Raw genomic sequence first — 18,478 nt, forward strand, 5'->3', positions numbered from 1 at the left:
GGTGGCAATGGCAGAATGCTCAGTGATTAAGCCTCTTGTAAAATACAGTGTGGTCACTGGATTCATGCTCTCCAGGCTGGTGAATGATGAGTATAACTCCCGCCACAAAAGACTTCTTTTTAAGGAATAAGGGGTCCTGAACTGCTTCTAGTGTTGGTCTTTATTACATTGAAATAAATTCTAGCCAGTGTCTGGGGCCCTCACTGCCAAGCCAGAGACGCTCATGATGTCAGTTGCCACCATGCACCACAAGGACATCATGGGCATGTGGTTAGTGGATGAACTGTATCTGAAGAGTTGATGTCACCATGCCTCTTCTCACACTTCTGCTCCTCTGGACATGAGAAACTGCTGCATGGACCACAGTTGTACTTTATAATGGCGCTGCTGAGAATCCTCTTCTACTACCATATACAAGGCAGCCTTATGTATTAAAGGATTTCAAGGACAGTTTGATGCTGAAAAGCAGTATAACGTGAAAATGGTGTTCATGAGCTAAGAGAGCACTGGTAGCAGTGGATTACACTGGTTTCAGTGCTCAGGTTCAGTGCAGTCATTGTTATCTCCACAGCATGTGGTCATTGTCTGCAGAAGGTCCAGCAGAGGTAAGCACCTTAAACAAAGCCAGCAAAATAACTGGTCTGAAAATCTTGCCAATTTTAGTTTTGGTAGGCAAACCACACATTTTCTCTGCACTTGGGTCAGCAATGTTAAGTCTTTTATAAAGTACATTGACAGTAGCAGAGTCCCTCCAACAAGGGCCTTGTTTGTACCCAAACACAGCCCTTTTGAATAACAGAAGGGGCCGCAGATGCTTGCTTTAAAACTACACTTTGAGTGGGCACATATTGTGTGGCCTCACAATTTAAACAAGCACTGGCAAATCCAATAAATAGGTCTCACCTATGCAAGAACCATTGGCTTTGCCAATATGTTTTAGCCATGTTATGGCTGCTGTTCAGCATGGCTAAAAGTTAGTGGGGTAAAGGAGAGTAGAGGAGAGTAGAGTAGAGTAGAGTGTTTTGGAGTGGCATAGACAGGCGTTGATTGGAGTGAAGTCGAGTGTCATGGAATGGCATAGAGTACAGTGGTGTAGAGTGTTGTGGAGTATCGTGAAGGGAGTGGAGTGGTGTAGAGTGGAAGGGTGTAGGGTGGAGCAGAGTGGAATGGCATAGACTGTTGTGGAGTGGTGTACAGCAGAATGGAGTGACGTAGAGGGTGTTGAGTGGAGTAGAGTGTTGTAGAGTGGAATAGATTGTCATATAGTGTAGTGGCATAGAATGGAGTAGTGTTGTAGAGTCGAGTGGCATAGTGTGGAGTGACATAGACTGTCAGAGTGAAGTGGTGTGGAGCCGTATGTCAGAAAAAAGTGGGGTAAAGTGCCAAGGCGTGGTGTAGAGAGTGTTACGTGGAGCATTATAGAATAGAGTAGTGTCGTAGAGTGGCAAAGAGTGGAGTGTCCGAGTGGACTAGAATGAAGTAAAATACAGTGAAGACTGGCATAGAGTGCATTGGTTTTGAGTAAATGGATGTAGAGCAGAGTGGTGCAAATTTGACTGCAGTGGTGTGCAGTGCAATGGCTAAGAGTGGAGTGGTGCAGAATGTAGTAGAGCGGCTTAGAGTGCAGTGGCATAGAGTAAATTGTTCCAGAGTAGAGTGAAGTGGCATAGAGTGAGTGATGCAGGGTAGAGTGGAGCGGTGCAGGTAGAGTAGAGTGGCATAGGGTGCAGTGGCATAGAGTAGAGTGTAGTGGCATTGAGTGCAGTGGTCCAGAATAGATTAGAGTGGAATGATGCTGATTAGAGTGGCATGGAGCACAGTGGAGTAGAGTGGTGCAGCAGCATAGGATGCAATGGCATATAGTGCAGTGGTGCAGAGTAGGTTAGAGCGCACTGGCATAGAGTGGTGTAGAATGAAGTGGTTTAGATTGCAGTGTCATAGATTGCAGTGGTGCACAGTAGATTAGAGTGGCATAGAGTGTAGTGGCATTAATTGCACTGTCAAAGGCTATAGTAGAGGGCATAGAATAGAGTGGTGCAAAGTAGATTGCAGTGGCATAGAGTGCAATGATGCAGAGTAGAGTGACTTAGACTTCAGTGGCAGAGAGTGCAGTATTGTAGACTAGAGTGTCAGAGTGCAGTAATGTAGAGTAGAGTGGTGTAGGGTATATTAGTGTCAAGTGCAGGGGTGTTGAGTGGTGTACAGTAAAGTGACAGAGACTGCAGTGGTGTAGTCAAGTGGTGTAGAGTGCAGGGGCATACAGTGCAGATTGCCGTAGAGAACAGTGGCATAGAGTGTACTGGGTTTGAGTAAAGTGGGGTAGAGTGCAATGGCATAGAGTGCAATGGTGTAGAACAGAGTGGTGTAGAGTACGGTGGGGTAAAGAGCAGTGGCCCAGGGTGGATTGCTTTGGTGTGGAGTAGAGTGGCACAGAGTGGAATAGAGTGGCATAGAGTGAAGTAGCATACAGAAGACTGTTTCAGAGTACAGTGAAGTGGTGGTGAGTGCAGTGGCGTAAAAACAGAGGGCAGTGGTGCATAGTAGAATAGTGTGTTATAGAGTGCATTGGCGTAGAGTAGAGAGGCGTTGAGAGAAGTGGGGTGGTGCAGAGTAGAGTGCAGTGACAGTGTGGAGTGGTGTAGCATAGTGTGGAGTGGTGCTGAGTAGAGTGCAGTGGCGTGGAGTGGTGCAGAGTAGAGGAAACGAGTGGGGTAAAGCGGAGTATGCATGGTGTGGTAGCACACTGCTTTTACAGACAACACATCTTCAATCAAAATGACCATTACATTTGCACAAACATAAAGTTTTACTGATAAAAGTATACATTGCACAAATGATATTGTGTGGAAATGTCATCTCCTAATGTATTGATTTCTTTTGATCATATTAAAATATTTGTTTCCACCACACTTCAGAATACCAAAAAATGTGCTTCATTTGTGCAATCCATATTCTGAAATATCTTCTCAGTTCATTTTAGAACAATGGTAGTGCACCACCACCAATAATATAAAATGTCCAATTCTTTGATTTGAAATTATACAAGTCTTCTTTGTATTCTTTTTTTACTATCCAATAGTACTTCCAATGTAAGCATCTTTTGCTCTGGCCAGATTTCTCCCACGCCGATGTCTGTATACTACTTGACTTGCGGAAGAACAAAAGATGCTTACCTTGGAAATACCAATGGCTTATGAGAAACAACTAGATAAATCAATTTTTAGGTCAAGTGTTTAGCCCTGAAGAAGTCCTATGTGAAAGGATGAAATGCGTTGGCTGTTGCTGCTATGAATTCATGTACTATTGGATAAGAAAAAAAGAGTAAAAAGAAGACTTGTATAATTTCAAAACAAAGAATTGGACATTTTTTATTATTGGTGGTGTTAACTATACTTTCCCTTTAGTTTAAAGGGGTACACTTTGGCAGCAGGTGTCGGTTTGAGTGCACACAAGAAGGACAGATAAATATAACTTTTTTCTATAGCTTAGGGACTTTTGGGTTAGGTGCATTGATTTGTAGCCTGCTGCTGTGTTTCTTGGAGAATATTAAATCTTCTCAGTTCATCTACAGACATTTACATTTTGTTTTGTGCTAGAAAAAAACAACATTGTACAGAACACCCTGATTAACCAGCATGAGCGTCACATAAATCCTCTTACTTTGAAGTTGGACAAAGAAAAGTGAACAACCGGCTCCTTGGAAGACAGAGCCTGACATTTTACTTCAGGCTTTGAATACACAGCAAATGTGACAAGATAAGAACAAGATTTAAAGGCTGTTTACAGAAATTCATTATTGGTAGAAGACTACAACAAAGAGGGTTTGGGCAAGGCAAGGGACAAACTCAAGCTGGACAGCCTAAAACAAATAGAGCCAGCAAATAGAAAGCAAGCAAATGTGAGTTACAACCCACAAAGCCAATGGTATGCAATGGTCAGAATGCATTCTCAGGGAAGCTTTCCGAATGTCCCCAAGATGTTGTTAGTAAACCAGACAGCGACCTAAAAAGCACTCCTACTTTTCATGGGCAGCTTCTCTCAGACAAACGAGTAGCTGGCCTGTATTACTGACATTGTCACAAGGGCAAACAGCTTCTCAAGGGCCACTCTCTCTAGAAAGTAGTGCACAGTGCACACCCCAGGAATGCCCTTTTGGCTGTGGGGCAAGGATCCTCCTGCAGTTAAAGGGCAGCAGTAATTTGAATCTCCTCTTTGTCTTTCGCCACTGGTCTGAGGAAAACACAGTTCTTTTTGTGAGAGGGACCATGATCCCAGTCTGCATCAAACACTTAGGCACTCATTATGACTTCGGCGTTCTTTGTCAAAGATCGTCGAAGCTGTTGCAGTCAAAAGACCGCCAGTGCTCACGGTTTGCTGAGTGCCATATTAGGAGACCTGAAAGGCCGACAGAGTTGAAGAGGAGATTCCACCACCAGCACTGCAATGGCAACAAGACATTGTCTGCCGTATTACGATACGTAATACGGCGTGGCGGAGTCCTGTCAGTAGTGCAGTGCTGGCGGCGGAAAATGCCAGGACCCATCCCCTCCCGGATGACCGACTCGCCGGAAAAGGTAAGTTCATCGTCCAAAAGGTGGGGTGCGTGTATGTGTGCCTGAATGGGCGTGCGTGTGCGTGAATGTGTGCGTGCGTGGAGGCTGTGTGTGTCTGCATGTATGCGGAGGGGGGTGTCGGTGTGAGTGAGTAGGTGTGTGTATTGGGATGCATGTGAGTGTGGGTGAATGTGAGCGAATTAAGGGGCTGTGCACGTGTGCGGATGGGGGGGTGTTTGCAAGTATGTGTATGCGGAGGGGGAGTGTGTGAATGTATGTGAGCGTGGAGGAGGTAGGGGTGTGCATGAATGCGGAAGAGGTGTGAATGATTGCAAAGGGGGGTGCGTATGTGAGTGGGGGTGTGTGTATGTCAGTGTGAGAGCAGGTAGGGATTTTTGTATCGATATGTGCGGTTGGATGGGGGTGTTTGCAAGTGTGTGGACCAGTGGGGGGGGGGGCATGGAGGTGTGGGAACGTGTGTTTGGGGGGGGGGTGCCAGCAGCAGGAATGGGGATTCCTGTCGCTGGGTGCGTTTCTGCCAGGGTTTTCGTGGCGGACGACCACCACAAAAATCCTGGCAGTTTGCTGCCTCGTAATGCAAGGCCCGGAGGAGCTCACCGCCGTCTGCGTCAGTGCGACTGCACCAGCGGGCCAGGCAGCGTTGTGGCGGTTTGGCTTCGGCCAAACCCCACAACTTGTAATGCAGGGGTCTTTACGATGGGGTCCGCAGCGGGAAGACCGCCGCCATGAGGCTGGCGGTCTGATGAACGCTCGCCTCTGAATGGGGGCCTTAGTGAGGGTACAACCTGATCTACACCGCACCTGTGAGCCCAGTAATAAAATACAAGGCTAACTGTTTCAGTATATCATTTATCCCTACAAAACATTATTAACGAAATAAGAAAAAGCTGTCTAAAAAGTCACATTGTATAAGAAAAGTAAATGCTTATGAGAGAAAAGAACACGTGCAGTAGATAAAGATAAAGCAACTGTTACAACACAGTGAAATTCTTAATTCTTAATTGTTATGTTATTTTTTAAAAGATGAGCAGTTGTCAACGTTTTGACCCCATAAAAACAGACTAATTGATGATGATAATGCAGTAAGCACCAGCACCATTGTGATGGTCAGGGCTCTAACTTAGTGAGATCCAGGGGGTGTCAGTCTCAGATTCCTTAACAAGACGTGCAGTGCACCCTGCAAAAAATATGTCACAAAGATGTTCCTGTTTCATCATTGCATCTGGTCTGCCTCTGAAAAAGCTTTAGGGACACAGCACAGCTCAAGAAGCAGTCTGGCAGCCTCTGTGTCATAGATGAAGTAGAGACATGCAGCACGTGCACAAGGCCATCTTCAACATGCATATGAAAAGCTGAAAACAATGCATAACATTAAAAATCTCTTGCTCGTGGAAGGTAAAATAGTTTTTCGTATAGTGATAGACCCAAAATAATTGCTTTCCATCGTCACTTTGTCTACGTCCTCCAATGTCTAGTTTTGTATCTGCAAAACTTGAGACAGTGATTTTAATTAAGGTGTCTACGTGTTCAACGCAGTTCAGCATCTACTCTGCAGCATTACAGTCTGCTTTAATAATGGCAAGGTTGAAGCTCACTTTGTGTGTGTGTGTGTGTGTGTGTGTTCAGTATCCTGTCACTTTTATGTTCATCAGTGGTTAGCTCTCCCGCTTGGTCCTGCAACTTCTTGTGGTCTCCGCCGCAAAGCACCAATCAGATCAATTTAGCACGTTCTTTTTAATGTCACTCATTTATGAAACCCATCTGTGTGGCATAATATTGTGGAGCTGGACGATCTTGTCAGGTTTCACAAATTAATCAGCGCACTACAGTTACAAACAGGCAAGGTGTAATCCACGTGCCCAGAGACTCTTTATTTTCTTTCACCAAACACCTTATCTTCAAGGCTGCCCTATCATGGTTCTGCCTGCAGGGCCTGTCTGCACACTCTATGTATATACGTGCACGTACAAACCTAAACGCAAACCCAAGCCTCATCTTAGTGTTTAGAGGAGTTTGGTCGATATTCAGAGTTTCCATCACTGATAGAACAGGCACTACCCAGGTGAAAGCTGACAGACACTGTCAGACCCGATAGGGTCCCCACAACCCAACTTTCAGCATTTATTAGGAGTGAGAGGGAGGGGCAATCGACAACCCCCCTATAAAGCTACGCCCCCTGAAGGTGGTGTAAATGTAAATATCCATTCTTACATAGGATTTAATTATGGTAGTTAACCTGTTTCTGAGAGCCACCGATTTTCACACGACTGAACTGATGCATAAAAACTGATTTTCCCTAGGATTACACAGTGTGTTCAGAGTGGCTAGCCAACCCAGCCATTCTGGTCCTAAGCTCCAACGTTTAGTTACTAGATGAAATCTCCATAATAATGCGGAGGTTGAGTAGAAGAGAGGACAGGGGCAGGTTGTGTTGCTTCCCATAGCGTAGGCCCCACTAATTGAGGCATGATGCCCGCCTTAATTCCACTATCAACGGCCTCTAACCAACTGTGGATTTACTGCAAAGCATGACAGCTCTACCCTGCATTGCAGACTGTTTAGTTGGATTTCAGAGTTCAGAGATGTCCATTGTGGTTATATCTGTGACATGTATTGAAAAATCATATCTTGTCAAATTCTGAGAGTTAAGTCCCAGTATAAACCCATTTCCCATCAGGTGCCATTCCAGAGTTCATTCATTGTATGGAATACCTCATACCATACACAAGGTTCACTGGTGTCGTTAAAACAAGGAACAACTGCATTGCAACAATGGGGTTATGTATTTTATATTTCTATACTGATGGCAATCCCTTCCCCTTTACAGTTAGGCAGCTGTAGAATGGAGAGAGAGCTGAATGCCTTACACAAGGTCACCTGTGTGTCAGTGGTGAGCTGAGCTAAAACTTCAACAGAATAAATTATTTTTAAATGGGACATGCTTATGCCTAGATCTAATTTGTTGTTTTTCTTTGTCACAGCTTCTGCTGCTCCTAATGGAGATGGAAAAAACGTGTTTTTCTTACTTCTCGTTAGAATTTTCTCTTAACTTGCATTTCGTATGTTTCAGGTCCACTCTTCCGCTTGGAATTTAGTTTAGCTGATGAAAGGGAACTGTATACAAGCAATTGTTCTTCTTCTCAGTTAGAGAATTTGCCAATAATTCTTTGCATTGTATATTCTCATAAATTCCAATCTGTGCATAGTGTTTTTTGCTAGCCCAGCTAACCCTACATGTGATCTCCTGGTAAAGAAACCTAAGCAGAAACGATTAAATACGACTGCAAAAATACTCAAGGGTGAGAACCGGGCCCTCAGATGCCATTTTGTAGCTCAATGGGCTCCTTTTGAGTTGCTTTACAAACACTGGAATCAATTGAAAGACATTAAAACCGTTAGCCATCACATTAAAAACATTGACATTCCAAAGTGTGAGCAGTGAATAAATGGGCGTGAGGGGGGTGATATTCGCTTTCTTGCTCGGTCTTAAGGGCTCAAATACAGAAAAAGCTGAAGCCATTGTTTACTTGGGTGCAGTGTCACCGAGCCCGCCGTCGCGCGCCATTCCTCTGCTGACTCCCGCAGTAAAGCCTGCCGCCCTTTATTTATAGGACTGCCTGAGCGATCTGACAGGAGGAATTGAGTGCGCTGCCAGGATATTAAATGAAATTCCCCCGGATGACATTCCGAGCGCTAAAAGAGCCTCCGAGGCAGAAAAGGAAGACAACGGGCAAGGTTAGTCATTCGTAATGATCTCGGCCGGCGTCCATTGATCTGTGTCAGCCTCCTTGGAGGATGGAATATCCATAAAAGTCTTTTAAATGTCACTTGAATGTTCTGATGTGCAGTAATGTTTGTACTTACAACCACGCGAGAAAAGGGAGAACGAGGCAGTGCGTCGACCAAGGTGGTGCGTTCACAGAAAGTGCAAAATACAATGGTTTTGTGGCAAAAAAAATGTTTTGTGTTTGTGATATAATTGATTTTTGTTTTTCAAGATGCATAAACCACAGGTAAAGGCTGTCCACCGGGGGTGCCCCTAATTCTTCTAACAATGTCTTATCCCAGTCGACTTGGAGTCCAGATGCACTAAATTTGATTCATCAGCTGGACAGCAAAGTTATGTTGATGGATGAATGTAGTAGTGACGGCAGGTGACATTTGAATGTTGTGGGGTGTAAAGGTTTGGGATGAGTGCCTTGTGGCGAGCAAGGGTAGTGTGAGAACCTGACCGTCTTAAGGAGGGTTCAGGGGGTTGCCCCCGGGAATTTTTTGAAAAAATAGTAGGAAGATGGTGCATTTTCAAGCAATTTTCGAACGCAAGAAAGTAAAGCAATTGTGAGATTGTAGTTATGACATCATATAAAAATAATATGGCATCAGTTTCCTTACCTTAAGCACTGAGGTTGCGTTGTGGTTTTGCAAGAGGAGCAAACACATAAATTATACGTTAAAGGCAAGTTAAAGCATAATATCCTTTGGAAGAGTTAGACTCTAGTCCTCCAAGCTAATGGGTTTCCAGTCTCTGCAATGATTCCCACAGAGGAAAAGGGGTATGACCTATGTAACTTGGAACATGGCTTAAACAACATTTCCGTAATTCCTGCAGTGTGCCACCTGACTGATATTTTGATTTCAGTAAGAATTTTTTGTTATTGTATCCAGATTTATAACCTAGCAACTTGACACACATAGTAAACCAGAGAGGCTTTGTCAATGGTTGTTGGCTGTTTAAAGATACATGAGAAACAATGATTTTGTTATAAATAATATTGAAAAGGTTTCAATTCTGAAATTGTGAGCCTGTGAGTTAAACATTACTGAGGCCTGTGGGAGGGGTAGTGGTCTTCAGAGTGTCTTAATCATGCCCTCTAGGCTCATTATACATCTAACACATGCAACCCGTATCACTTCACATCTCATCCATCTGCATATCTTATCATCAGCAGCTTCCTTTCACTAACTCCTGAAGTCACTTCCTCACATCTACTTCACTGCACAACCCCCAGAGAACTCACACTCACCTGTAAGCATTGTATTTTCATTTACTTTTGACTTCTCAGTATGTTGGCAACTGTGTACCTCTTTCACACACAGTTACACAGAATTGCAATAGGAACTGGAATACGTGACCATTGCTCTGTTTTTTCAGCAGAGAGGCCAAAGATTTGTGAGCTGCGTGTGATATAGATGTTGTGCATAGCACATAATCAATAAAGAAAGACAAGGGCACCAGTCCACAGAGATAGAAATGAATCAATAACACTAAGGAAATCGATTTAATAGAAAACACATCATGTCATGAAGGGCCGTCTCCGAATAGCAAGCCACTGATCAACACTATGGGTTAGTAAGAATGGGTGAGCTCCTTTTCTCAAAGAGCTGAGGGATCTGAAAGTAAATTGCAACGTGCAACAGTTTTACCCCCACCCCCCTTTACTGCCATTTCATGTGCACATGGGCTTCCTATATTCTCCTCAGGTGTCCAATTACAAAATATATCCAAACACTAGTTCACATGCTTCACTCACTATAAATCGTGTTCCCATCCTCATCCTCAGAGAAGGCGCACTTAGTGATCTATGCATGCCCTACAGTAACATTTGGCAGCAAAGGTTTGTGCTCTACACCACAGCTCCCATACCCGAAGACTTACCTCACAAATCAGGTATAAATTCTCCTTTGCCTCTGATTAATATGTTTATCATTGTGGGAGAGTGTCTGAATGAACCATTCATTCGAGCAGCACTCATCGCCTTGATAGCGTTGCGCAGTGTATCAGAAGGCTGTCCTGCCCAGTCACACTTCCTGCAGGGCATGCTCGAGAATAATTCACACTGCCTAATGGTGTGTAGTAACAGACAGACACAGGTTGCAGTTTCACATTTCCCTAAAAACACAACTGCTGATGGTAGCTGAATAAATGTAATGTGACATGGGGAGGCTCGCCATTAGAAAGCATAGGTAAAATAGCCATACGCTAGGTTAGTTTGTGCAACCCATAAAGTTAACATTACAAAGGAGGCCCAGCTAAAATAACTACCACAGGATGGATAGGAAAAAGGATTTTCCTATTTGAAAACCCCTCACCCACCAGGGTTACCCCTTGGTGGCATGCTTCATCATTGGGTTTCTTCCTGTTCCGCTACGGAGCGGGCGTGCTATGACCTACGGGATATGTGGGAGCACTAATGTAGTCTTGTCAATGTGAATCACAGGAGGGATAGGAGTAGTGGGGTCTTGGGTGAGTTAAAAATACCTGTCTCCCAGTAATTCCAATGATTTAATATGATTTACAATGAGCTAGCATGCCCGCTCCGTAGCGGAACAGGAAGAAACCCAATGATGAAGCATGCCACCAAGGGGTAACCCTAGTGGGTGAGGGTTTTTCTATCAGGAAAATCCTTTTTCCTATCCATCCTGTGGTAGTTCTTTTAGCTGGGCCTCTGTTGTAATGTTATATAGGCTATAAGGAGGACAGACCCAGCCCCACAACCTCCTCCATGACTGGCAACGTTTACAAACTGTAATTGGTAGTACTGGGGCCCAGCTTTAAAAGTATTTGGCGTCTAATGCATCCTCACTCTTTAGAGGTGGGTGCTCCTGCCTTACGTGTGCTGCCTGCTGTGCTAGGAAAGTAGATCACTTGGCTCCTGCTGCTATTTTATTCAGCATTAATGGTCGTAGAACAGGACTTTTAACACTCCTGAAAAAGGTGCACATTCAGTTTCTGGGAGTTCACTCCCAGTTGCCTCCCCCAGCTCGTGTTCTGTTCCTTGGTGAATCAATACATTAAATCCTTTCACAGACAACTTCCAAGCCATTATTTACATCAAGGGCTTTGAAATTACGGGATATTGAGTGGCTGAGCAATATCTTCGACTTAAATCAAGAGATTTCTTTTCTAGAGTGGTGGCCCAGTTGTGTAACTAGAGTAACTCCTGTTCCTTTAAGCGGTATCGGAGTTCTGTTATATAAAACCATTTATAAACCTCTTTCCCTTATTCAAATACTGACCCCAAGGTTGGCAGCAAAACAACACTCTTTCCATCCTGGCAAAACACTAACACAGCATAGTAAATTGCACGTGCCCAGGCAGGAGTGTCCCCCTGTTTGTTGTTCACCGGTGGCTTTCCATTTTGATAGAGTTGTGTCCTATAGCAACCCCTCAAGAAAGCAACCCTCCCAGAAATCATAATTTGTGTAGAGCTAGGTCAGTGAGGGCGTATGGCACACCAGACAACCTTCTTCCGACTAATCCAGAGACTTTAAATATCTCAATGAGGATATCCGTGGTTAAACCCCACAGTAATAGAAAAAACGTATTATTTAAATGCAACACTCCATTAATACTGTGACATCTACCCTACAGACCTTGAGACGTCTTCTGGTGAGAACACTGGCTGCTTCCTAGGAGTTCCTCTTAATCGCTTAGTGTCTCTTAAAATGGCCATTTATCAGGAACAGTCATCAATGTGATTAAACAAAAATAAAAAACAATTAAATTCGCCAGTTATCATATTTTCCATAAAGAAGAACCCGTTTGAGCAGAGGAACATTTTAGCCAATTGACAAAACCCCTGTCAATCCTGTCACCCACAACATTTTATTTATATATGGAACTGTTTAGCGATCTTGTGGCCGGAAGCAATAATGGGTGACACCCAGGCTTCCTAAAAAGCATTTACTTGTGAGTCATGCAGCCATCTTTACATCTAAATCAAGGCTAAACACTCACCATCTGATCCTGAAAAGAAGGGAACCCTTGCGATTTTCCTCCGGTGTGAAAGGTAAGGGAGTTTGTCATTTCCAGCTCCAACCTCCAGCACCACTCCCTGCAATCCCTGAGCCAATCTAGACGCTGCTCCCTTGCTGTAAACAGCATGAGAGCAGCATGAGCATTGGCTCGGTCAGGGTCTGCCAGCGCTCCTTTGGAGACTTGGAGGCTCTAACAGCAATCCCCTGGACTCCTATCATTAGCTAGGGTTGAAGTGCACATGACAGGCTGGGCAAAGCAAGGTCCAACCTGCCAAGCGCACATCATCCCAAAGAGGCCCAGCTGAATATGGTGTCACTCAACCAATCAAGCTCCACCCCCCCACCCACGTCTGATCCCGCTCGCCTCCTTCACTCGCCTGAAAAACTGCAAACTTGGTCCAGATCATGCTGCGCACTGCAGCTAATAAAAAGTGTCAATAATTGAAAAGTAATACTTTCAAATGGGCCTGTGAGCAACAAAACAAACAGGGGGGCAACACCCCCACGCCCTCACAAAGAAACCGCCCCTGGAACGTAGTCTTTTAAAAAAAAAAAGAAATTGAACTTCAGTGAACATATGTAACATTTTAATTAATTTTTCAACCAAGGACAGTCTTCTACTCTTTAGAAATCGATTAGGAATGAAGGGATTGTAGTCCAAAAGCACATCCAAGGTCGCTCATTTCCACTGGAGGTAATTACATTCTCTACAGGCCATCCTCAAACACAAGACACAAACGTTGACTCATGTTAGACTCTAATATGTCTTTGAAATCATAGGTTTATTCTGTGATTAAGCAAGTAATTCAGAAAGTTAATCAATTTATACACATACGGCCTTTCATTTCTACAGTAGGTAGACTTGTGATGAACCTCCAGCTAGAGCACTGTTATCCAACACAGGACCACTAATTCAGGATTGTCAGGATAGCCACTGTCTATAGAAATCATTTCAACTTGGATATATTGTATATAAATTCATATCCTGTGGATAACCTATCCTTCTAAAATTGAACAATTCCTAATTACGTCTGACTTTCTTGGTGAGAAAAAAGGGGCAATCAGTGACAAATCTTTCATTACACTGATTCCAGGGCAGGATAGTATAAGAATTATTTTTGTCTAAATCTTTCTAAATAGAATTCTACGTGAACAAGTATCCACAATGAATCTGCTTTACACTAACAGCAAGACTGATGCTCAAGCTATCTTTGTTAAATGGAACGTCCAGTTGAACCATTTCCCTCGATGATACTTGCTCCTGTACAGTGTTTTGATGCACATTATGATGCATAGGCTCACCCCCTGAGCTGAATTTGTGAACAAGCAAAGAGTGAGCAGCAGTGTCAGGGGCAGCCACAAATAACACAGTAGTACCTGACGTCTCCTGTCCTTAGCTTTCACAATTTCTCTTGAGTATTTCAAGACAGAAAAGGACACAGCTGAAAGAAGTTGCAAGTACTATCATGACACATCAGAATAAAATGAATTTTCTTGCACACTGGAGTGACGTCACAGAATATGACAACAGCTGCCACAGTGTGATCTTTAGTGAAAGTATTTTATTTTGACTTGTTTTTGTATTTTTGTGTATTCTTTTGAGGTTCAAATTGTAGAAATTGCTTAGGACGGGGTCCTGGGCCCTCAATAGTGATTCGATGGAGGTCCGCAGAAGTCAAAAGGTAAAGAACTGCTGCTGTAGGGCATGTGGTCTTTGCCCATGGAGCGACGGAGGAGGAAACCAACATGAGCCCCCTGCAGACTCACAGCAGTTATGTTGGAAGGCTGACTTCCCTGCCATCCTGCCTGATGTGCATCCAAAAAGGCAGGACTGCATGGGGATAACCGTTCTATGTGTGCTTTTCCCTGGGACCTCAGACAATTTAACAGTAGGTGGCATGGAATTTAGGCATGGATTTTTTCAAGTCATCATCCCTCCTTTATATTTCACCCTGTGCACCTAGAAGTACGCTTGAAGTGCTTCAATTATAGGTTTCAGGTCATACTGTCCACTGCCGGTGACCAGTTAAGCTGCAAGGTGATACTTTCAGGATCAAGTGCTATGCAAGTGTGAAAGGCTAATGGAACGAAGAGTGTGCTCGTTTGAAAGGGTTATGACAACTGCAATGCGCTCCCTTATGACAGGGCAGCGGTTCCCTCAAACTCTTAATTCAGAACCACCCCGAAAGGAACCGCACAGCACTGACAACCATTCTCCACCACCCCCAGTTCTCACAATCCCCTTTCATTTCACCTGTGTCCATCGACCAACCTAATAGTCAGTTCTCCAGTGTGCCCTGAATAGCGGAAGTGATAGTCCGCACCACTGATGACTACAGGTTTGGCCCCCTGTCGCATGCTTAAAACCTCCCATCATCCTATTTGTTGCCAAGGAGTCAAAGGAAGGACAAGGAGTGGGAAAATACAAGGCGTGAGCAATGCTTTCTGAGCCCCCTTAACATTTTGTTCCCGACGCCTCCTTCAGGACCTCCAATGGGTAGCAAGGGCCAAGGCAGGGGTAGTACCTGATACCCCTGATTATCCCTAATTGACATTTGTGTACCCCATCTCTTAAAAGATACAGGGACACACGTTGTATAATACGTATATATTCTGTATTTTGTTTATTTGTGTCCACTTATCCCTTCTTCAACACCCCCTTATATGCTTCTAAAAGTACTTATCGAATCTGATCCAGTCCTTTTGTGCCACCTATTAAAGTGTACAATGTGTCTAGTAGAAATGGTGCTGACTCAATAAATATTCAAATGCTTAAGTAAAAGAAAACATTTGTATTTTCAATGACGGGCACAAGCTACATTGACTTTCAAATTACTTTGTCCAAAGGTTTCTCGTTGAAACCAGCTTCCTCGACTGATAATTGGAAGAGTGCACCAAGCTGTGGTACTAATGAAGGTGGCAGTGTGCCCAACGAAGGCGAAGGAAGAATCACACCTGCAGGCAGGCTGAAGCTAACGAACCACCTCACTTTATTGCTTCACCAGGTACTTTGCATGCAGTATTGTGAGCTTTAAAGTCAGATTCCTTTGTTATTTTGTGATGGTTTGCAACAAATTCAGCACATATAGTGAAGACGGTACCAGGAATGTTATCAGGGACACTTTCTTCTAGTCCTTGGCTTTCGTTTTTTCAATGAAAGGTAGAGGAATCGGTTATGAAACTGGATTGGATATCATAAGCTTGTAAGTAATTTGGCCGGAATGTATACGTTTGTCGGAAAATTGCCCAAAATGTCTTACAACAATAAGTAGGACAAGTAGCCAATTTTCAACAAAGAATTTTAATTTTATAAATGTGATTTCTACGTGCAGAACCTCAGTGGTGATTGCAGAAGTTGTCATAGATGCATGTAGAGTTGCAAAACGTGATGGAACTTCCACATTAGTGGCAACCTGATGTGTAGAAAATTACCTTTGCTCAAAAAAGTACCTTTACTATGGTCAGGGAAATGTGATGCAAATGATGTCATAAGTGTACGTGTAGTTACATATTTCTAACTTATGTCTAAAACCTATCCGTTCTTCCAAGCTTACACTTGAGTGATCCATGGTAAGTGTTTAGTAAGCATGAGAAAGTGCACCAGCAGTCTCTGTTTTCACTAAGGTTGTGGAGGAAGGAAATGTTTGTTTTTTAATGAAAAATTTTAATCAAAATATAGAGACTGATTAAATTTGGGAAAAAGCCATATTTCATAAATGTATATAAATGCCATATGTTTTCTAAGATAGGTGTTTGGAACTGATAGGAAATGTAGACTTAGGCCTACAGGCGTTATGAATTATGGAAGCAGTGATAAAGCTCTACACCATGCCTGAGAACATTAATGACTTTGAGAATGGTAACCGGGTTGTCCACGTGGAACCAATCTAGTAAGCTAAAGTAGTAGATAGCTGTAATCACAATATTTTATAGCAGAACCCACTGGATGATATATTGCTGAATGGGAATATATAATTTTAGTACTTTTAGAGCCCACAAATTACTTTCTCTGTACATCTACTGTTTTAATGTTGGAAGTCATCTCAGCTTTTTTGGTAAAAAATCTTTTTCTAAAACAAATTAGTTATAATTTGTCAGCATTTTTTAAAGGTTTATATATCTTTACAGATAACAACAAATGTTGCAGCTGTATAGTAAAACAATAATCAATATTTTCAAATCAACATCTCCCAATAAGAACTAATTAGCAGCTGACCATCTTCAATTTCTGTAATTCACTCTGGATGTATGGTACAGCTTCTTTTAAACTTTGAGAATTCTCTTGCTTCCTCTGGAGTAGCAAAAACAAACGTCTTTCCATTTTCTCAGACTTGAAGTGTTGCCTCGTATCAAATAGTTACCTTTATAGCTTGGCCATTCAGCTCTGTTTGGATCATCTGCAGGTCCCGTCTGCACCATAGGATTGCGTGGCTAAGTTTTGGAAATATAGGGACTCTATTTCTGTGATTCAGTATTTTTGGCTTCTTTTTATTATTGATTGCCTTGTTTTTATTTTATTTTAGTGGCACCTTCACAAGCTGGGAGCAATCCTCCCAAAACTTGAATCCAGGTAGGTGGAGCAGGTCATGGTCATCACAGCTAAAGCGAATCTGAGCACTCCCTCATGGAGAACCACATGGTTCCTCTCTTGCAGTCGCCTCTCCTCTGCCTTTTGCCCCATGGCAACTTTTAACCAGTGCTCCCGCCGACACTGGGTTCTTCCAGGGGAATCTTGTTTCCATCTCTTGGGGCTCTCTGGATGTTCAATGCTGTTTTTCTGCATTGGTAGATCAGGCAGGTACCTCCATCTTGGCTGACCCCTGAAAGCACAACTCAGTGTTTCCTAGGGGGCGAGGATTTTATTTCGAACTTAGTGATCTCCTGCTTTAAAGTCACTTCCATGGACTTATCATTATAGGCACTACAGAACCTCTAAAATTTCAACCGTCTTAGAGCCCACTAGGCCCTCTTTCCCAGCAGGTTTGCTTTTGTGGATCTAATCAGTGATTTTTTGACTAAGCAATTGGGGCACTTTCAAACCAAAAATGGAACTGTTGGAACTATTTTGAACTGACATTCTTCAAATTTATTGTTCAAGCAGGGGTGTGGAATTTATTAAAATATCTACTTGTCCAGGGGACAGGTTGCTTCTCAAATCTACTTGTCCTGTAAAAAGATCTACTTGTCCCTTTGGTGCCATGTAGTGTGGCGACAAATTATGGCAGCAATCTCATTATGTAAGTGCTCTGATAACAGCCTCTCTGATTATGCCAGGGCTACTACCATAGTATGGCTTGAATACTTGCAGTTTCAATCCCTACTGTAGCAATTTCCTTATTTTGCCACCTTTCTGCATACTGGGGCTGGAGGAAGCAGTAAGCAATAGTTCCAGGGCTGGTATGCCTTTGAGTCTGCAAACCTACTAACCTGCATGTTTTAAAGATTTTTACCAGCTTCTCTCTAATATTTTCCCATAATAAGAAAGGTTGGACATTTACTCCTGACAATGGCAGAATTAGAACTTCTTCCAGGGTTGGGAAGAAAGTGGCTGGAGGGAAAATGAACTTGCAAATGCTCAATAGATTTTTACATTAGCAAATCTACACATCGTATTTACCCATGCTAAAATACAGTTCACAAATATTTTATAGGGGTACGACATATACCATGGGTGCACTTTTGTGACTTTCTTTAAGAATTTGGGGCCGCATGTAGGTACGTTCAGATTTGCGACCTGCAAATTGCGAGTCGCAAATCTGAATGTAGGATGGTGTCCCTGACACCATCTGTGATTCGCAAGGGCTTCGCAAATGCCCACCTCATGAATAATCATGAGGTGGGTCGCAATTTGCCCCCCCTCGCGAATGGCGGCCCTCACAGGGATGGTGGCCTGCTGGAGACAGCAGACCACCATGTCTGTGACTGCTTTCAATAAAGTAGTTTTTTTTTTTTTTTTTTTTAAATGCAGCACGTTTTCCTTAAATGAAAACAAGATGCATAACAAAAACGAAAAATGAAACGTTTTTGTTTCTATTTTTCAGAGCAGGAAGTGGTCCGCAGGACCACTGCCTGCTCTGAAAAAATGTTTACAGTGACATTCACAATGGGGAAGGGGTCCCATGGGGATCCCTTCCCTTTTGCGAAAG

The 18,478-nt window shown here is 43.2% G+C and overlaps 1 protein-coding gene across 1 annotated transcript in view; it reads left to right on the plus strand.

The window, feature by feature from the left end:
- The window catches only part of LOC138286353 (uncharacterized), a 1,286,679-nt gene that overhangs the window by 275,031 nt on the left and 993,170 nt on the right, over positions 1-18,478 (plus strand). Inside the window, exons 38-39 of the mRNA XM_069226509.1 lie at positions 8,186-8,309; positions 15,180-15,337. Of these exons, the coding sequence (XP_069082610.1) occupies positions 8,186-8,309; positions 15,180-15,337 (282 nt within the window). The remainder of the gene's footprint in view (positions 1-8,185; positions 8,310-15,179; positions 15,338-18,478) is intronic.

This window comes from Pleurodeles waltl, chromosome 3_2, assembly GCF_031143425.1.
Source record: "Pleurodeles waltl isolate 20211129_DDA chromosome 3_2, aPleWal1.hap1.20221129, whole genome shotgun sequence".
Classification (NCBI taxonomy): Eukaryota; Metazoa; Chordata; class Amphibia; order Caudata; family Salamandridae; genus Pleurodeles; species Pleurodeles waltl.